We start from the raw sequence: 20,310 nt of genomic DNA, 5'->3' as shown, positions 1-20,310 counted from the left end.
TTGTTGAGGTAATGAGGGCGATCGCGTTCCATGTGGAGATTTGCATGTGAATATCTTTTGCGCGAGTGGGCGTGGCCGAATTAAAAATAATTAGGAAGCGTTTGAGAAGCTGGAAATCTTGTTGGTTTTATACAAATTACTTAAACAGAGAATATTTGTTTTCGTTTTGAATCCGATCATTTAAAAGTACACACTTAAATGTTTATAAAGGTGTATGGCTCATAAATGTGTGACAAGTATTCGCTGAGTTTTGTTTCAGTTTATAGACGTGCTCAAGAAAAAAAAGTTCACCGCGACGGAGAGGCAGAACGCACACACTGTTTATTTTCTTTATTTTACAAAAGCACAATGTTTTGATTTGATTGGAAGTGGACACATACAAAAGTAGAAATACCACAGATTCTTTTTTTATATTTATTTTTTCTGTATGACCATAAATGACGGAGAAATTTAAGTTTATAGTGCTACAATGTGGAGAAAATCCAGCAAAACGCGCCGGCGCGTTTGTCGACCTCAGAGGGTTAAACAAAACAATTCAAAACGAAAATAAACCAACTAGCATATGCTTATGTATTCCGTATGAAGTGTGCATTTCTCACGCGCGTTCACTGCGAAGATGACGGGTCAGCATCGTCAACTTCATCTTTGCAGCCGACACTGACACAGAAAACACTAGTTTATTAATAAACAATTCAAATGTCTCCTTGCTATATTTGACACATTCATTTGCCGGTTCTTTTGTCGTATTCTTTCCTGTGGTAAAGTAGTAAAAACGCTGTAGGACAGATAGCCTACATTTTTACTTGTACGTCAAATTCTTTTTAACACAGTTTGTGCTTGTTATTAGACATATGGTAATTGGTAAGGCGCGTCAAGTTTATTTGTAAAGCGCGTTTCACACGCGCGGGTGATTTTTGTTTCGCTTTCTCTGGCAGCGCAATATCAAACATAGCCTAAATGTCTTGCCCTTGTGGAAGATAAAATCTGCTTTTCATACCTTTTACAACAAGTAGAAAACATGAAGATATCAGAAAAGAGGTCGATGGTCTCTTTCCTGTTCGTGTCCCACATCCATCTCAAAGCACATAGCGGTAGGCTATCACGCGTCTTTGTGTGGAAATATTAAACGAAAGTTTTTTTTTTTTTTATAGATTCAACTTTATTATATTATTTAAGTTACCAGTATTTACTGATATTTATTTCAATGCTTTGAAGACTTTAGTTTGTTGTTTCTTTGTTTTTTTTTATTTCAAAACAACCCAACGGTGGTGCGGAAAAACTGCCACCGTCACAGCCCTAGCAGCTACATGTATTTACTGTAGGGATAGGGTAGGATTAGGGTTTGGTTGAGGGTTAGTTGCATGTATTTATGCATAATTAACTGTTAATACTATGGTAAGTACGTGTAACATATGTAACAAGGACACTGTAAAATAGAGTGTTACCCAAGTCATGTTGAAAATAAAACAGGCAGACTGTCTCTGATGGAAGTGATGTGAATGAATCATATCGAACGAATCATGTGAAACAAGCTAGCAGAGAAACGCACACTTTAGATTAGGTGTCTTTAACTACTATGTACTTATATTAAAAAACGTTAGGTAGTATTGTATGTTTGTTGGTATGGGTGGGTTAAGGGGTCAACAGTGTAATTATAGATGCAATTACAGAAATTAATTATAGCTGTAATTACATTCAGGTATTTTTTTTGTGTAAAAACTAGGGGTGTAACGGTACGTGTATTCGTACCGGACCGTTTCGGTACAGGGCTTTCGGTTCGGTGCACGTGTGTACCGAATGACCGAATGCAATATTTTGTGTGCGGAACATAGGTACATTTTCGTGTTTCCACACAAACATATTAAGTGGCGGAAGTCTCCGCGTTCAGCGCAAATCCCGCCCTGCAGCTGATTCTAAAGTTTTACCCGTCGTCACTGTAACCTATACCAATGAAATCGACTGCAGGGCGAAAAAAAGCTTTTCCGGTCCGTGTGCGCCGCCGCACTCCCTGTTCCATGTGTGTATGTGTGTGTGTCTGCGCGCTGCGCTCTCTGCTCAATGTTCAATGTTCGACTCCCAGTTTGCGCTGCGCGTTCTGCTCTGTCGTTAACGGCCCAAACACTCCAGTCATGTACCGATCACGCACTGGAAAAGCAAAGTTCGCTCAAATAACGTGAAATTTCTCAGTAGTAGACTTCTGTTTGCTGAGCTGGTATAGTCATGCTGGCAACAATGGTAAAATGACCTGCTCTGATCACATGCTCTGGTAATAATAGCTTTGTAGGACCATATTTTATTTTGATAATTAGAAAAAAAAAAAAAAATATATATATATATATATATAGCCAGCAGCCATATCACCCTGTAGCCCAAGACTGGTTGCCCACTGAAGCTAAGCAGGGCTGAGCCTGGTTAGTACCTGGATGGGAGACCTCCTGAGAAAACCAGGTTGCTGCTGGAAGAGGTGTTAGTGAGGCCAGCAGGGGGCGCTCACCCTGTGGTCTGTGTGGGTCCTAATGCCCCAGTATAGTGACGGGGAAACTATACTGCCAAAAGAGCACCGTCCTTCGGATGAGACGTTAAACCGAGGTCCTGACTCTCTGTGGTCATTAAAAATCCCAGGATGTCTTTCGAAAGAGTAGGGGTGTAACCCCGGCATCCTGGCCAAATTTGCCCAGTGGCCTCTGTCCATCATGGCCTCCTAATCCTCCCCATATATACTGATTGGCTTCATCACTGTCTCCTCTCCACCAGTAAGCTGGTGTGTGGTGGGCGTTCTGGCGCAATATGGCTGCCGTCGCATCATCCAGGTGGATGCTGCACATTGGTGGTGGTTGAGGTGATTCCCCCCTTCTATGTAAGGCGCTTTGAGTGTCGAGAAAAGCGCTATATAAATGTAACGAATTATATATATATATATATATATATATATATATATATATATATATATATATATATATATATATATATATATATATATATATATATATATATATATATATATATATATATATATATTAAAAAAAATCTTAAATTGATTATGTTGATTGATTACTGAAAAATAATAATACATTGATATATGTATGTTTAATATTATTTTAATATAGGGCTATTTTCTGTTCCTTTTTCCCCCCAGTGTTTCATTTAATTAGGTGATTCTAAGTTTAATTATTGATGATTACAAGCTTGGAGGAATTGCAATTAATTACAGCAAATTGTGCAATTAATTAGTTTATTAAATTTTTTTTTTGATTCCCAGCCTTAATTTTTAAATATGAGCAGGCCTACAAGCTGGGATTGGTAATGCTGCACTGTAATCATAGTTATTTATTTATATTTTTCATTAAATTTATTATGTGATATTGGTTTGAGACTGAGAGTATTTTATTTAGTGGAGAACTTTGCAGCAGTATTTTATTTCTTATTCTTTTTTTTATTTTATATATATTTTATTATATTTTATTAAAAAGTGTTTTAAAAAGTGTAAACAAATTGTTAAAAAAAGTTTATAGTAATAAACAACCTGCAGTTTAATGTTTGCATTTCTTTCCCTTACTGTACCGAAAATAAACCGAACCATGACTTTAAAACCGAGGTACGTACCAAACCGTGATTTTTGCGTACCGTTACACCCCTAGTAAAAACATTTTTTGTGTTCACAGTGTAAAAACATGTACGCACACAATAAGTGCATTGTATCAAGTGATTAATTTAAATTAGGGCTGTCAAGTGATTACAATTTTTTATCTAATTATTCGCACATAAATTTTCGCTGAGAAATTACCCCCCCTCCCCACACCCCTCCCAAAAATAATAATTTAAAGTCATTATTGTGTTAGATGAGAAAAGCATTGAAGAGACGATACAAAAAGTAGCGGTAACACTTTATAATAAGGTTTCATTAGTTAACATACACTTGTTATGAACTGCACTTATTAATCTTTGATAATGTTCATTTTAACATTTACTAATACATTATTAAAATCAAAGGTTGTATTTGTTAACATTAGTTAATGCACTGTGAACTAACATGAACAAACAATGAACAGCTGTATTTTTATTAATTAAAATGATCAAAGATTTATAAATACTGTAACAAATGTATTGCTCATGGTTAGTTCATATTAGTTAATACATTAATGTTAACAAATGAGACGTTATTGTAAAGTGTTACCAAAGTAGCTTTAGAAAGAAATATTCTGTTTCAACATATCATTTATTACACATAAACTTTTAAGGCTATAATGTGGCCTTAATCTTTTTTCTTTTTTTCAGAACTGCATCTAAAGTGCCATTTAGGGATATTTACACTGTTTAATGCAGCTCAAGAGGTGGCATGAATGAAAAATGATACTCTGGCAATCACTATCTTAATGAGTGCGTCATTGAATCATTCATTCACCCGACTCATTCAAACGGTTGATTCGTTCAGGAACGAAGCAAGTGACCGTCTTTATGAGTGAGTCACTGAATCAATGACTCACTCGATTCGTTAGTAACCGCTGTGTATTGCTCAGAGACACGCAACAGTTCTGCTGTGGCTTTGTTTCGAACTATTTTCGGCCAAAACTGACAAATTTTGTCTAAAAAGTAACAATATTAAATTCTTGTTTATTATATTGTTGCATAAAATTAATATCACATTTGCAATCGTGTTGATATTCAGAACAAAACTGTTCTTGCTGTGTGATATGGCTAAACTATATCGTATCATATAAATATAAGGCAAAACCCATATGTAGGCATATTTTTGCTCTCATAATTATGAATTTCAGTGCATTTCAACTGCATGCTAATAGAATTCATCACTCTGCATCATGATCATAAACCAAACTTTATGCAATGTTTTATTTATATTATTTATCTATAATTTATTTATATTAGTACATAGTCGTTGAAGACACTTAATATAAAGTGGGACAGCAGAGAAAGTAAAACTTTGCATCCCAGAAAAAAAATATGATTAACCAGTGTATTCAAATTCCTGTTTATACTGTTGTTAAATAAAATGTATATAAATATGGGGAGATGGACTTGCAGACTTTCATGCATGATGTTACTGCATGTGGGACTGCTTTTTAAATCTAAAAATAACATCCAAATTGTATTGAATTGAATATAATTTAATCTTCTAACTTTGACCCTAGTTGACAATTTACCATCTTTACCATTATACATGAAGTAATATATAACCCACCGTCATCATTTTCACAGTCTTGTGTGCTTAGCAGTTTTACAACCTTTTAAGACTCTGTTGTTAATGTTTCCAGAAAGGCAGTGTTCAGCTCTCAGTATTGATGTGTGTTTGTGCAGATGGCTCTCAGTGCCGCCTCTCCGCTCTATCGCGGACTGGTTTCAGACATCGACTGCCGTTGGGGTGTGATCTCTGCGTCTGTGGACGACCGGACCCGAGAGGAGAGAGGCCTGGAGGTGAGGACACCTCACACCTGCACACCTGCACAGAAACACAACTAATGCCCAAGACTTTGGGCCATATTCATAAAGCAATAATTTCCTTTTCAAATTGGCCTTTTTCTGGGTTTCTTGCACTATGGAGCAAATTACTTACTGTTTTTAAAGGGATTGTTCACCCAAAAATGAAAATTAGCCCATGATTTACTCACCCTCAAGTCATCCTAGGTGCATATGACATTCTTCTTTCAGACGATTGCAATCGGGAGTCATATATAAAAAAAATGTCCTGACTCTTCCAAGCTTTATAATGGCAATGAAGGGCTGTTTCTGTTTTAAAGTCCATAAAAGTGCATCTATGCATCATAAAAGTGCATTCATTCATGATAAAAGTGCATCTATCCATGATAAAAGTGCATCTATCCATGATAAAAGTGCATCTATCCATCATAAAAGTGCATCTATCCATCATAAAAGTGCATCTGTTCATCATAAAAGTGCATCTATCCATCATAAAAGTGCATCCATCAATTATAAAGTGCATCTGTCCATCATAAAAGTGCATCTATCCATTATAAAGTGCTCCACAGGCTCCGGGGGGTTAATAAAGGCCTCCTGAAGCATAGTGATGCGTTTGTGTAAGAAAAATATCCATATTTAAAACTTTATAAAGTAAAATAACTAGATTCCGGCCAAACGAACATACGGATTCCATGTAAGGAAGTTGCAGAAGGCTTTTATTAACCCCCCGGAGCAGTGTGAAGCTCTTGTATGATGAATAGATGCACTTTTATGATGGATAGATGCACTTTTATGATCAATAGCTGCACTTTTATGATGAATAGATGCACTTTTATGATCAATAGCTGCACTGTTATTAACAGAAACGGCCATTCACTGCCATTCTAAAGCTTGGAAGAGGCAGGATGTTTTTTAATATAACTCTGATTGTATTCGTCTGAAAGAAGAATGTCATATACACCTAGACTCGGGCGAGTAAATCATGGGTAATTTTCATTTTTGGGCAAACTATCCCTTCACGTTTTTTGGGCTTAATTCCTTCACTAAATTATATAATTTTATAATTACAGTCTACATGATGATCCGTAATGCCCTCATCCAAACAATAGACCACCGCACTTCAGTAATAATTAGAGAGATCCCAGACCTGTGTGAATCATACATGAAACCACTCCGTTAATCATTTAGAAAGAAAACGAATCTCATCCAAATTGTCCCTTTTGAGAATTTACAAAGTGAGAACTTTGTAAGTACAAATGTTAATGTCAAATGGCAATAAAAGCTGCATGTGTAATAATTAACAAGGCTGTCGGAAGATCTGAGGGCTTCTGATGTCAGCTGGTTTACAGGCTAAAGGCTTCTGAAATAAACGTAGTCAAACTTCACTAATTCTGGGTCACTGAGAACAAAAATGATGCTTAAAATTGTTGGTTGGCTCTAGTTTTCAAGATATGCTATTGGGTCCGTGTATATGACCTTTGACTTGAGAATAGTGAGTAATAAAGATATGGGATCTCAATGACTAAAATACATCTTTGTCTGGATCTGTTAATTACTCTATGTCTGGGTTTGGACAGTACTTGCTTTTTAGGCCAAACAATGAACGATGCAATCTGACACTAGTATTGCATTATATATGATATGAATTGCATCATGTTATTCCTAATAATCACGGATGATGCAGTCATAACGAAGCTTACATCACAAACGGAAATGGAGTACATCAATGCTTGCAGACGAAAGATGCTCCATTTCATGAATACAAGAGACTAGACAAGAAGACAGGACTAAGCTATATACATAATAGTTTTTTTTCTGTTTCATATAAATCTGATTTACCCTTTAGCTGATTTTAATGTGCTACTACAAGTCACAAGTACTGTCAACACAATATACATAGACGTGAAATATAAATTTCCTAAAATATCTTGGAAACAGTAGACAATTAATTGTCATATTCTTCACATCAAAATACATAATAAATAGCGTGGTTTATCTCTGAAGCAGACGACGACTTAAAAAATTGTAGACCAGTGTTATCAGCCAAGGCCAATATCTCAAAATAGACAAATATATCAGCCAGGCCAAGCATTTCAAATCACTCTGGGTATTTTTTTTTTTTTTTTAAACTACAGATGATAAAGAGGAAGCTTGTTCCCATGTTCATCTGTCTTTAGTGTGTAATGTTGCTGTTTGAGCATGAAAAAGTTTTCAAAGTCCCTCCAGTGGGAGTTCTTCTCTATATCAGTGTCAGTGTTTCTGAACTCCTGAAACGCCTCTACTGTAGTCTTGAGTTTCTTCCGGGAACGAACACGTCACAATATTCCTCATTATAATAATTAATGCGCAGAATAAAGGGGCGGGGCCTGGTTGAGTTAGTTAGTAGTGTGTTGAAACTGGTGGTTATGGTAAGAGGCGAGGCATTTCCCAAACACACTCGAAGTGCTCGACTCAACACACTGCTCCAGCCGACCAATCAGAACCCAGTGTGCTTTTCAGAAGGTGGGGCTTCATAGAGACAGGAACTAAACAGAGCGTTACTGACAGACTGGGGCTGCGTTCCAGTCCACTTTTAGACACGCACTTGCAAACTTCCCTAAGCACTTCCTCTCGGGGAATCCCTGCCGCCATTTTGAAGTGTGTTCCACTTCGTGAAGTGGATGAGGGAAGTTTATAGGGACAGACCCTCGCTCCCTCGATTTTGACCGTGGGAGCGAGTCTACTTCATATGTACACTTCAGGCAGTTCCATATACCACAATGCAACACAATTGTGACGTCAACGCTTATTGCGTTTAATTTACCCCACCACAAACAACTCTGATATATTAATTATTTAAAAAAAAATTATTAAACAACTCAAACACACCTATATACATATAGATGCTGCATTAAACATTTTCGTAAGGGAAAAAGTAAATAACAAATCAACCCCATAGTGGATTCTAAGTGATCAAGGGCTTAGCTCGTTCCAATTCAGCCTATTGCAGGTTCCGCCAGTAGTGGGCACTCATGCAACGATAGCAATGACGTACATCCGAGTGAATGAGGCGGAGGGAAGTTAGCGAGTGAACGAGGCGGAGGGAAGTTAGCGAGTGAACGAGGCGGAGGGAAGTTAGCGAGTGAACGAGGCGGAGGGAAGTTAGCGAGTGAACGAGGCGGAGGGAAGTTAGCCAATGGAACGAGGCGGAGGGAAGTTAGCGAGTGAACGAGGCGGAGGGAAGTTAGCCAATGGAACGAGGCGGAGGGAAGTTAGCGAGTGAACGAGGCGGAGGGAAGTTAGCCAATGGAACGAGGCGAAGGGAAGTTAGCCAATGGAACGAGGCGGAGGGAAGTTAGCCAATGGAACGAGGCGAAGGGAAGTTAGCCAATGGAACGAGGCGGAGGGAAGTTAGCCAATGGAACGAGGCGGAGGGAAGTTAGCGAGTGAACGAGGCGGAGGGAAGTTAGCCAATGGAACGAGGCGAAGGGAAGTTAGCCAATGGAACGAGGCAGAGGGAAGTTAGCCAATGGAACGAGGCGGAGGGAAGTTAGCCAATGGAACGAGGCGGAGGGAAGTTAGCCAATGGAACGAGGCGGAGGGAAGTTAGCGAGTGAACGAGGCGGAGGGAAGTTAGCCAATGGAACGAGGCGGAGGGAAGTTAGCCAATGGAACGAGGCGGAGGGAAGTTAGCGAGTGAACGAGGCGGAGGGAAGTTAGCGAGTGAACGAGGCGGAGGGAAGTTAGCCAATGGAACGAGGCGGAGCGAAGTTAGCGAGTGAACGAGGCGGAGGGAAGTTAGCGAGTGAACGAGGCGGAGGGAAGTTAGCCAATGGAACGAGGCGGAGGGAAGTTAGCGAGTGAACGAGGCGGAGGGAAGTTAGCCAATGGAACGAGGCGGAGGGAAGTTAGCCAATGGAACGAGGTGAAGGGAAGTTAGCCAATGGAACGAGGCGGAGGGAAGTTAGCCAATGGAACGAGGCGGAGGGAAGTTAGCGAGTGAACGAGGCGGAGGGAAGTTAGCCAATGGAACGAGGCAGAGGGAAGTTAGCCAATGGAACGAGGCGGAGGGAAGTTAGCGAGTGAACGAGGCGGAGGGAAGTTAGCGAGTGAACGAGGCGGAGGGAAGTTAGCCAATGGAACGAGGCGAGTGAACGAGGCGGAGGGAAGTTAGCCAATGGAACGAGGCGGAGGGAAGTTAGCGAGTGAACGAGGCGGAGGGAAGTTAGCCAATGGAACGAGGCGGAGGGAAGTTAGCCAATGGAACGAGGAGGAGGGAAGTTAGCCAATGGAACGAGGCGAAGGGAAGTTAGCCAATGGAACGAGGCGGAGGGAAGTTAGCCAATGGAACGAGGCGGAGGGAAGTTAGCGAGTGAACGAGGCGGAGGGAAGTTAGCCAATGGAACGAGGCGAAGGGAAGTTAGCCAATGGAACGAGGCGGAGGGAAGTTAGCCAATGGAACGAGGCGGAGAGAAGTTAGCGAGTGAACGAGGCGGAGGGAAGTTAGCGAGTGAACGAGGCGGAGGGAAGTTAGCGAGTGAACGAGGCGGAGGGAAGTTAGCCAATGGAACGAGGCGGAGGGAAGTTAGCCAATGGAACGAGGCGGAGGGAAGTTAGCCAATGGAACGAGGCGGAGGGAAGTTAGCCAATGGAACGAGGCGGAGAGAAGTTAGCGAGTGAACGAGGCGGAGGGAAGTTAGCGAGTGAACGAGGCGGAGGGAAGTTAGCGAGTGAACGAGGCGGAGGGAAGTTAGCGAGTGAACGAGGCGGAGGGAAGTTAGCGAGTGAAGGAGGCAGAGGGAAGTTAGCCAATGGAACGAGGCGGAGGGAAGTTAGCCAATGGAACGAGGCGGAGAGAAGTTAGCGAGTGAACGAGGCGGAGGGAAGTTAGCGAGTGAACGAGGCGGAGGGAAGTTAGCGAAGCAGTGAGTGATTTTCTCATTCATGACCCCAGTTATTTCAAGCCGTTGCAATATGCATATCGCGATATATGTATTTCGATAATTTCAATATATTGTGCAGCCGTAACTGGAACGCAGCCTGGGAAGAGAGGAGCCGCAACAATGGAGAATATGGGGAAAATAATCAACATTCAAGCAGGAAAACCTGTTCTAGTAGAGCCTGAAAACAGCATAAAGACTTTGTTTGGGGCCGTTAACGTTGCGTCTAAAAATGTGTCGTTCCTCCATCTTGACTGAGCTTTCAGTGTTGTTACAGAAAGGCTGAAGCTGATCGGTTGGTTCTTGTCTGAAAAGTTGGTATTTTTTCTATCATTCTATCATGAATGCGCTTGTCACACATCTACATTTAGAAGGACGAACTTGAGCGCACCAAAAATGTGATGTGAACATAATATGGCCTCTCTAAAATGAATTCTCTATCTGTTTCTTTGCAGCCGCTGAAAAACAACAAATTCAAGATCAATAAATCCAGGTATGATTCGATTGACAGCTACCTCTCCTGCTGCGGCGAGAAATACAACGACATCGAGCTGACCATCGATGAGGAGATCAACAAGCAGCTCCTCGATGCAGGTGAACACACACACTGACACCCGTCTACACACACACACACACACACACACACACACACACACACACACACACACTGACACCCGTCTGCATCGACCTCAGTGAAGACTTTCCTCACTTCTGTGTCCTGTTGACGAGAGCAAATGTAGACGGCATCTTTGATTATAATAGGGGCTTTCGCACCGGAGGACCTTTGCATAGTTCCTAGAACTATTGAGTGGAAGTTCCCGGTTATCGGCGTGTTCGCACCGCAGGAACTAGGAACGAGTTTATGTAGGAACTCCTTATGGGGGAAATAAATGAGCTCCTCCTTCAGAGTCGGTCTAAACCAGCGCTACATGATCTACATTGACGTTAGTGTTCGCTGATTGGCCGAACACACGCGAAACACCAGCAGCCATTTTTAAAAAGCAGTGTAAACACACAGATTATAGCCTATATATTTACTTCAGAAACTAACTCTATGAACATGGAAAACTGATAGATTGACCTCTTGACCTTTACGCTGAGGAGAAAACCCAACACAACTTTGAAGAGACCAAGAGAAACATGATTATGTGTTTCTGCTCAGCAACACTGGACATCAAACACACGACATACGCTAATACCCTTTCATTACTGTCTACTTTCTATGTATAACAGTTCTATCTAATAACATATCAGACAGGAGTGTTAGACAGATCGTAAACTAATGAACACCGAGTCGTTCTCAGCGTCGTCAAAATAAAAGGCACAACAACAAGCGAGACTCACGTCACTTCAGAGTTCCTACTGGCGGTGCGAACGCAACCAGGAAACGTTCCTAGGGGAACCATTAGCTCTCGGGGAAACACCCTGGAGGCTCGATCCTAGGACTACCCGGAGCGAAAGCCCCTGATGTGTTCGGTGTGAAGCGGGTCTGTGCTCTCGTCAGCCCTGTTCAGTGTGTTCAAGCGCTGTGTTTCGCACTGTTGCAGGCATAGACAAACTGCTGGCCCAGCACATCGCACACCTCTTCATCCGAGACCCGCTGTCGCTCTTCCAGGAGAAGATTCACTTGGACGACGAGAACGAATCGGACCACTTCGAGGTATTTAATGGAGTAGTTCACTTCAGAATTAAAATGTCCTGATGATTTACTCTCCCCCACGTCATCCAAGAAGTTCATGTCTTTCTTTCTTCAGTCTAAAAGAAATGAAGGTTTTTGAGGAAAACACTCCAGGATGTTTCTCCATATAGTGTCTTCAATGGGGTCCAACGGGTCGAAGGTCCAAATGTGAGTTTCAGTGCAGCTTCAGAGTCTCGACACGATCCAGCCGAGGAATAAGAGTCTTATCTAGACAAACCAGTGGGCATTTTATAATAAATATATACTTTTAAACCACAAAAGTATTGTATATATAAGTATATATGCTCGTCTTACACTAGCTGTGATGCGACACACATTTCGTAATCAGGTTGAAAGGTCAAGCGTGACGTAGGAGCAAGAACAGACCCAGTGTTTACAAAGCCAACATGCAAAGACTAAACCAAATGCCATTTAAATTAATAAAAGGTAAAACATCGATGTTGGACGATTTTGAAGTTTGAGGAGAAAATCTCTTTTCACTCTACACTACAGTTTCCCCTTAAAAATACACATTTATATACTTTTTAACCACAAATGCTCGTCTCGTCTTGCACATCCACGACTTCACGCATTACGTAATCAGGTTCAAAAGGTCACCTTTGTGTGAAGTTGTGGACGTTCAAGATGAGCATTTGTGGTTAAAAAGTATATCTATTTTATAAAATGTCCGCTGGTTTGTCTAGATAAGACTCTTATTCCTCGGCTGGATCGTGTCGAGACTTTGAAGCTGCACTGAAACTCACATCTGGACCTTCGACCCGTTGGACCCCATTGAAGACACTATATGGAGAAACAACCTGGAATGATTTACTCTAAAAAACCTTCATTTCTTTTCAACTGAAGAAATAAAGTCATGAACATCTTGGATGACGTGGGGGAGAGTAAATCATCAGGACATTATAACTCTGAAGTGAACTACTCCTTTAAAATGAACATCTGATTTCTACTGTTCTAGCAAATTGATCAACATTAACAAACTAGAAATGTTAATATTAGGCCAGTGTTTGCCACATAGAATGATTTGTTCATATAGTATGTGAAAATGAACTTTTTTTTTTGCATGTTACAGAATCTTCAGTCAACCAACTGGCAGACAATGAGGTTCAAGCCCCCCCCTCCGAACTCTGACATCGGGTGGAGAGTCGAGTTTCGGCCCATGGAGGTATTAAACACACACCTGTCTTTGGGAAACACTGCTCTAATGCCTTGTCCTTTACTCATCGCTCTTGTCTGTGTGTGCTTGTTTTTTCTTTATTTTACAAAAGCATCATGTTTTGTTGTTATAGTGAGAGTATAAAAATAAAATGATACCCTTTACAGTTTCTAATGATGTCTTACTCTAATATGTATGACAAAAAACTGAGTATTTTAAGTTCTTTCCACTGTTGTGAGGAAAACAATCCCAGCGTGTTCGTCGAAACATGCCAATATTAAAACCTGATTATAGAGCAGTGCGTATCGCCACTCGGCCGGCTGTGCCAAAACACTTATTTATGAGCTTCAATATTTCATACAAATGTTTTGATTTGTAATTATTTACTACAGTGCACTTGTGTACATACAAGTACAATATAAAAACATGTATTTAACATGTAATTAATTTCTGTAACGTCTATAATTACATAGTGATGGGAAGTCTGATTCTTTTCCGTGAACTGGCTCTTTCGGACTGTTTGTTTCAATGAACCGGTTAAAAAAATCTGATTCACCAGTTCGTTTACATAATCACACAATGTTGTCACATATACGCAATTCTGTTATTAAAGCACCTAATAATGAAGTGAAATGCTGATGTTTTACATGTGTAAAGCATATATGTGACCCTGGATCACAACACCAGTCACGAGTCGCACGGGCATATTTGTGGCAATATTTCATACAAAATGCAATAGCACATCATGCTGTCAACACAGACTCCATCCATCCAGAAATATGACATGACATGATCTTAACCGTTATTGTGAAATTCACCCTGTTGTATGTGAAATCTGGGTTTGTTTTGAAATGCATAATTATGTAACACCATTTTTTTTTTTTTTTTTACAGGTCCAACTGACAGATTTTGAGAACTCTGCTTATGTCGTATTCATCGTTCTTCTCACCCGTGTGATCTTGTCCTATAAGCTGGATTTCCTCATTCCATTATCAAAGGTGTGTGTGTGTGTGTGTGTGTGTGTGTTTTACACATTTAGCATTTAAACTGATTTATGCACAGCAGAAAAAGTGTGATTCTAGGGATGATTTTAATTGGCAGAGATACTGTTCATGTTCTTAAAAGTAGAAATGTTTATGCAAGACACTTGTATTTGTGTAATTTTTTGCAACTCTTCTGGTTTAGGTCGATGAAAATATGAAAGTTGCCCAGAAGCGAAATGCCGTGCAAGAAGGCATGTTTTATTTTCGGAAGGACGTCTTTAAAGGTTAGTTGACAGTAAAGTTAAACAAAGGTCATTATCAGTTATATCAGTGTTATATGATGTGACATTTGTGACAGTGCATGCTGGGTCCACATTTACTGTATATTTAGTGTCTTTAACTACTATGAACACATTTAAATTAATTATTTACTACAGTGCACTTGTGTACATACAAGTACAATATAAAAACATGTATTTAACATGTAATTAATTTCTGTAACGTCTATAATTACATAGTGATGGGAAGTCTGATTCTTTTCCGTGAACTGGCTCTTTCGGACTGTTTGTTTCAATGAACCGGTTAAAAAAATCTGATTCACCAGTTCGTTTACATAATCACACAATGTTGTCACATATACGCAATTCTGTTATTAAAGCACCTAATAATGAAGTGAAATGCTGATGTTTTACATGTGTAAAGCATATATGTGACCCTGGATCACAACACCAGTCACGAGTCGCACGGGCATATTTGTGGCAATAGCCGACAATACATTGTATGGGTCAAAATTATCGATTTTTCTTTTATGCCAAAAATCATGAGGATATTCAGTAAAGATCATGTTCCATGAAGATATTTTGTACATTTCCAACCGTAAATATATAAAACATGTATTTCTGTGAGTGAATGCAGCACAACCGCCAACATAAATGCACAACTTTAAAGGAGATTTTCTCAATGTTTAGATTTTTTGCCACCCTCAGATTCCTCAGATGCCCGGTTGCATAAAATATTGTCCTATCATAACAAACCATACATCAATGAAAAGCTTATTTATTCAGCTTTCAGATTATGTATAGATCTCAATGTCACAATATTGACCCGTGTGACTGTTTTTGTGGTCCAGGGTCACATATAGTGAATAAGCTAGTCTTAATCAGAATCGCACACAGTCTCCTGATCCCCCAGAACCCCCCACAGCCGTTTACGTCAGAAACATGTCAGCTTGTTCACCTCTCGTGAGTCTGCAGGTCTGAGTTAAAGATTTCTTGCATGATTGTGGTTATCTCCAGGCTGTAACCCAGTGTTGGACCCGCCGTCCGCGTCTCAGAACGGGGTGGAGAGCGACGCCAGTGACGGGGAAGAGTTCACACTGATGAGCATCGACACCATCATCAACGGGAAGGTGTGTGTTTCTCTGCTCTCCAACCGTCTTTAAAGCGGTGGTTGATTATGATTTGACTTTTCTAACTTTAGTTAGTGTGTAATGTTGCTGTTTGAGCATAAACAACATCTGCAAAGTTACAACGCTCAAAGTTCAAATCAAAGGGAGATATATGCTTTTAAAGAAATCGCTTTTTAAGGACTACAACAAACGGCTGGTAGAGACTACACCACATTCCTCCCGGGTTAGTGACATCACCAACCCTACAATTTACATAAACCCCGCCCCCTGAACACGATTTATAGATTATCAAGACAGAATATGCTAATCAATGACTAGAAGATAACTACACATCAGCTTCATAACTTCATCAACTAACCATTCAGAAATGTCCTGTTGCTTCTACATGTTGTCACTTCTTCTTGAGTCTCTCCATCATTCTGACTCCGGTTTGAACATAAAAGGCTAAAAGTTTTTGAAATGTTTAGTGTGTGTGTGTGTGTGAGGTAAAAGGACACGTGCTGTTGAAGCTCCGCCCCCTGTGCCGGGAGCAGCAGCTCATTTGCATTTAAAGGAACAGACAGACTCAAAACGGTGTGTTTTTGCTCACCCTCAAAAAGTGATAATTTTAACATGCTATATAAAAATATCTGTGGGGTATTTTGAGCTAAAACTTCACACACACACTCTGGGGACATCAGAGACTTATTTTACATCTTGTGAAAAGGGCATAATACCACCTGTCTTTAAGTGTGTTCCTCTGTTTGATGTGTGTGTGTGTGTGTGTTCAGGAAGGGGTGTTTCACGGGCTGATCCCGATGTTGAACAGCTACCTGGAGAACATGGAGGTGGACGTCGACACGCGCTGCACGATCCTCAACTATCTGAAACTCATTAAGAAGCGCGCCTCTGGTATGCAAATGACTTTGAGTTAATTACAGTGCAGTTTCCACACTGAGTTCTGCAATCAGTGCAGTTTGTGTTATAGATGTTTCAGTTCTGTGTGCTATCCATTTAGATTTTTTAACTTATGCTGATTTATTTATTTAAGATAGTGTTTTTTGTTTTTTCAAACACTGTTTTAGTTGTTTCTGTACGATCATGTGTAGTTTCTAACGGTTAAAGGGTTCTGAACTGCTGGCAAAATGGGCTTTCAATAAAACGTATTCCTGCACCCCATGATGCTTTGCGCGAATTATGGGTGTAACTTCCGTTAAGCTGTAAACAATCAGTGAAAGGCTCGCTCTATGAACACGTTAAAAGTGTCACAGTGAGATGACATTAATCTACTCACCCTTCAACCATCCAACATTAAAAGGACATTTAAAAGTGTAAAAGCATCAAATCACCCCTAAGCGCGAGTCTTCGGTTAGATATCACTGTAGAAATATACTGTATATCTGTATTATGTAACTTATGTTGCCTTAATCAAAAATGTTCATTAACTTCAGCATTACGTGACACTATTTAAAGTGATTTCCGTCATTTTGACAGATTATAAATTGAAAACAAACCTGGAAACAGACGTGAGGATTTGAGGGGAATAACGAGAGATTCTTTGTGCATTCCAGTCAATTATTAATGGAATATATCATAAATTAAATTCGGGAGAACCGACCACAAATGTGGAGGATATGCTGGCCTTTCTCATACTTCTACAGCGGATTGCAAAGGAAAAAAGAAAATAATCACGAGGAAAAGCAGCAGCGACTGAAAAGAGCTCTTGCCGTAGATATTCTCGTTATAACGTCACGTTAAAATACCAAGTATGACGTTATTCTCACGATGTCTGAAAATAAATCACGCAGGGAAACTGACGATCAGCTTTATTTGTTCGGCAACTGTATGATTTGAAGTGATTTGTTTCAGCCTTTTTGAATGGAAGTTCCCCAAACCGGAAGTGCCTCCCATAATTCAACACGCAGTGAGATCGTCAGGAATAAGGTGGATAGAGTAGAAAAGCGGCAAAAAATTGGGAAAAGGCTGTTGTTTTCCCTTTTTCAAATCAAATCAGTCAAATATCGCCTTGCTTTAGTAGGAAATACTTCTTAGCAAACTTTTAGTCATTTTTGGCCACTATAGTCATTTTAGAGCAGTATCGTTCCCGGGTTTAGCGGGAGTGAGTTACGTTCAGTTTCAGTGAAGATCACTAAAGGTTGCAAATCATCACAAATCTGGAAAAAACCCTGTTTATAGTCAACATTTCAAACTGGATGATCACGAACACACTGTTTTAGTCCAAACGGAGGGGAAAGCTGACAGAAACTGCTGTTCTCATGCAAGTCATGGAGCCGTCATCATCCAGCGGACTCTAGCAGTGACACAGAGAACGAGTGAACATTGTTCATCTACATAAACTGCCGACTAGCGTTGTCACAATAATGGAATTTCCCACTTGGATATGATATCTTGAAAAATATCGATATTCGATACCACAGGGAAAACACTGCCGTAAATACTGTACCTCCATTCAGATCATTTATCATCTCGTAAGTTTTTGATAATTTGGGCACTTTTGTTGTAATAGCTCACACACAGAACAAGGGAGGCTTTATTTGAAGCGTTAAACTATTCCACAAAAAATGTAAATAGAACAATCCAGATAAATAAAATAATCAAATAAGAACAAATAAACTAATTGTAAACGATAGCACAAATAAATACAACCGAATTAAGAGTGAACTGAAATAAACACGGCTAAACTACTCGTGAAAGTTATCAAACGCTGGACAGTTTTCATTGTAAAAGTTAAATGGAGATTAATGCTTACAATTAAAGTTAAAGGTATTTAGTCATTTTTTGTTTGACAACACTACTACCACTGTCATCGTAGGTGCATGTCCACTGTGAGAGACATAATCTAAAAAAAAACAAATCCAGAAATCACAATGTATGATTTTTTAACTATTTATTTGTATGATACAGCTGCAAATAAATAGTTAAAAAATCATACATTGTGATTTCTGGATTTTTTTTTTTAGATTATGTCTCTCACAGTGGACATGCACCTACGATGACAATTTCAGACCCCTCCATGATTTCTAAGTGGGAGAACTTGCAAAATAGCAGGGTGTTCAAATACTTATTTTCCTCACTGTATATATATTCTTATTGTACTTTAAGAATGACATTATTGATTATTTGGATGATTTTGCTCATATTTGCTCTGACTGTCTTGTGTTTCTCTCAGGTGAGCTGATGACTATGGCGAAGTGGATGAGGGAGTTTGTGTCCAAACACCCCCAGTACAAGCAGGACAGTGTCATTACAGACAAAATCAACTACGACCTTCTGCACAAGTGCGACCGGATCGCCAAGGGGGAGGAGAAGTGTCCCGAGCTGATCGGAGAGCCGGTGAACCGGGGGAAATAAAGCCTGCGAATCATATAGAAATAGAAATATATACAAACAGCTCCTTTGCATGAGAGCGAAAGACCAAGTGTGTGACGGCAGTCCTGAAAATCACTAAAACTTCTATTTAAAATAGCATGTGTTGATTGCTGAGGTCAGCCAAAGGTTTGTGGAATTTGTAAATAGCAGATTTTTTATTATTCGCAAATTATTTTAATAGCTTAAACAGATCCATGATGCAATTGTACCCGAACGTGTACATATTTCACTCCGGTCTGAGTGTGTGAGAGATTATGTAAATGTAGCAAACACTAAAATTGTACATTAGTGATATTTTCATTGTCGAAATGTAAATACTGTACTTCATCAGGCATTAACAAGTGTACTTTCTTTCTTTTTTTAATGGATGAAACTGTTGATTCTTCTTCTTTTACTAAACGCATGTAGGAGTTTAATTGCAGAAGGCCGTAGAAGTGTGCCGTGCGTTGTGTTTTTCACTAACTAATTATGTTGGATAATTTTATTGTTTGACATTTATATCATCTTAGTCGAGGTTTTGCGGTTGTGTTGAGCTCTGTCCTCCACTAGAGGCCGCAGAGGGCCTTTTTTAATACAATAATGGATAAATGAATTAGATTAACATTATGCTGTAGTTTGTTAGCTTTAATATCTGTATATGTCTTGAAATAAAGTGATTACTGTACATATTTCAGCTTATTGAGTGGCCAACAATGCCTTTTCTAGACCTATCATTCAAGCCTTGTATCTGCAACTCTTTAAATGCTTTAAATGGAATATTACTCAGTTCATTAAATCATTAGCAGTCGCTGACAGTGTCTGCCAGCTAGCGATGCAATAAAAGCTGAACATATATTAAGACTTTTGCTGTGCAACTTATCAATGAACAAATTAAACATAGTGTAAAACACTGCGTACTGATGTCGGTCTTATTTACAGCTGTACAAGTATTGCAATAGCCAGTCACTGTTCACACTATTCTGCCTATTAAAATCCTCATGGACGGGCCTGGAGGAAGGCTGTATTACATAAGCTCTCTTAATAACGTTCCCATGTCAGGATGTTGATCGTGTGTATTGACTGTTGTGGATTGTGTGAAATAATGTATAACGTTTGCAAATGTGATGCTTAAAGTCCTCATTGTTGTGTTTATCTGGATATCATTATATTCTATGGAGCTAGAGAGCAATAAATAGGAGCCTGAGTGCACTTACAACTTTACATAATCACACATCGCCATCTAAACTAAGACAACAACTGCAGGATAACCCAGTTTCTACTAAATAGGCTACATAACACATGAAATCAAAATTAGTTTTTAGGCTTTTAGTATGAATATGTTAGCCTTACTATTGTCTATACACTAG

At 39.6% G+C, this 20,310-nt stretch overlaps 1 protein-coding gene across 1 annotated transcript in view; it reads left to right on the top strand.

Moving 5' to 3' along the window:
- The window catches only part of gclc (glutamate-cysteine ligase, catalytic subunit), a 47,039-nt gene extending 26,946 nt beyond the window's left edge, over positions 1-20,093 (top strand). Inside the window, exons 8-16 of the mRNA XM_081351408.1 lie at positions 5,314-5,430; positions 10,808-10,946; positions 11,900-12,012; positions 13,121-13,213; positions 14,098-14,202; positions 14,390-14,471; positions 15,483-15,595; positions 16,366-16,486; positions 18,765-20,093. Of these exons, the coding sequence (XP_081207534.1) occupies positions 5,314-5,430; positions 10,808-10,946; positions 11,900-12,012; positions 13,121-13,213; positions 14,098-14,202; positions 14,390-14,471; positions 15,483-15,595; positions 16,366-16,486; positions 18,765-18,946 (1,065 nt within the window). The 3' untranslated portion in view covers positions 18,947-20,093. The remainder of the gene's footprint in view (positions 1-5,313; positions 5,431-10,807; positions 10,947-11,899; positions 12,013-13,120; positions 13,214-14,097; positions 14,203-14,389; positions 14,472-15,482; positions 15,596-16,365; positions 16,487-18,764) is intronic.
- The last annotated feature ends 217 nt before the right edge of the window (positions 20,094-20,310 follow it).

This window comes from Scardinius erythrophthalmus, assembly GCF_964197995.2.
Source record: "Scardinius erythrophthalmus genome assembly, chromosome: 21".
Taxonomy (NCBI): Eukaryota; Metazoa; Chordata; class Actinopteri; order Cypriniformes; family Leuciscidae; genus Scardinius; species Scardinius erythrophthalmus.
Note: the sequence above shows the minus strand (reverse complement) of the source record. Positions and strands in the feature narration are given on the sequence as shown.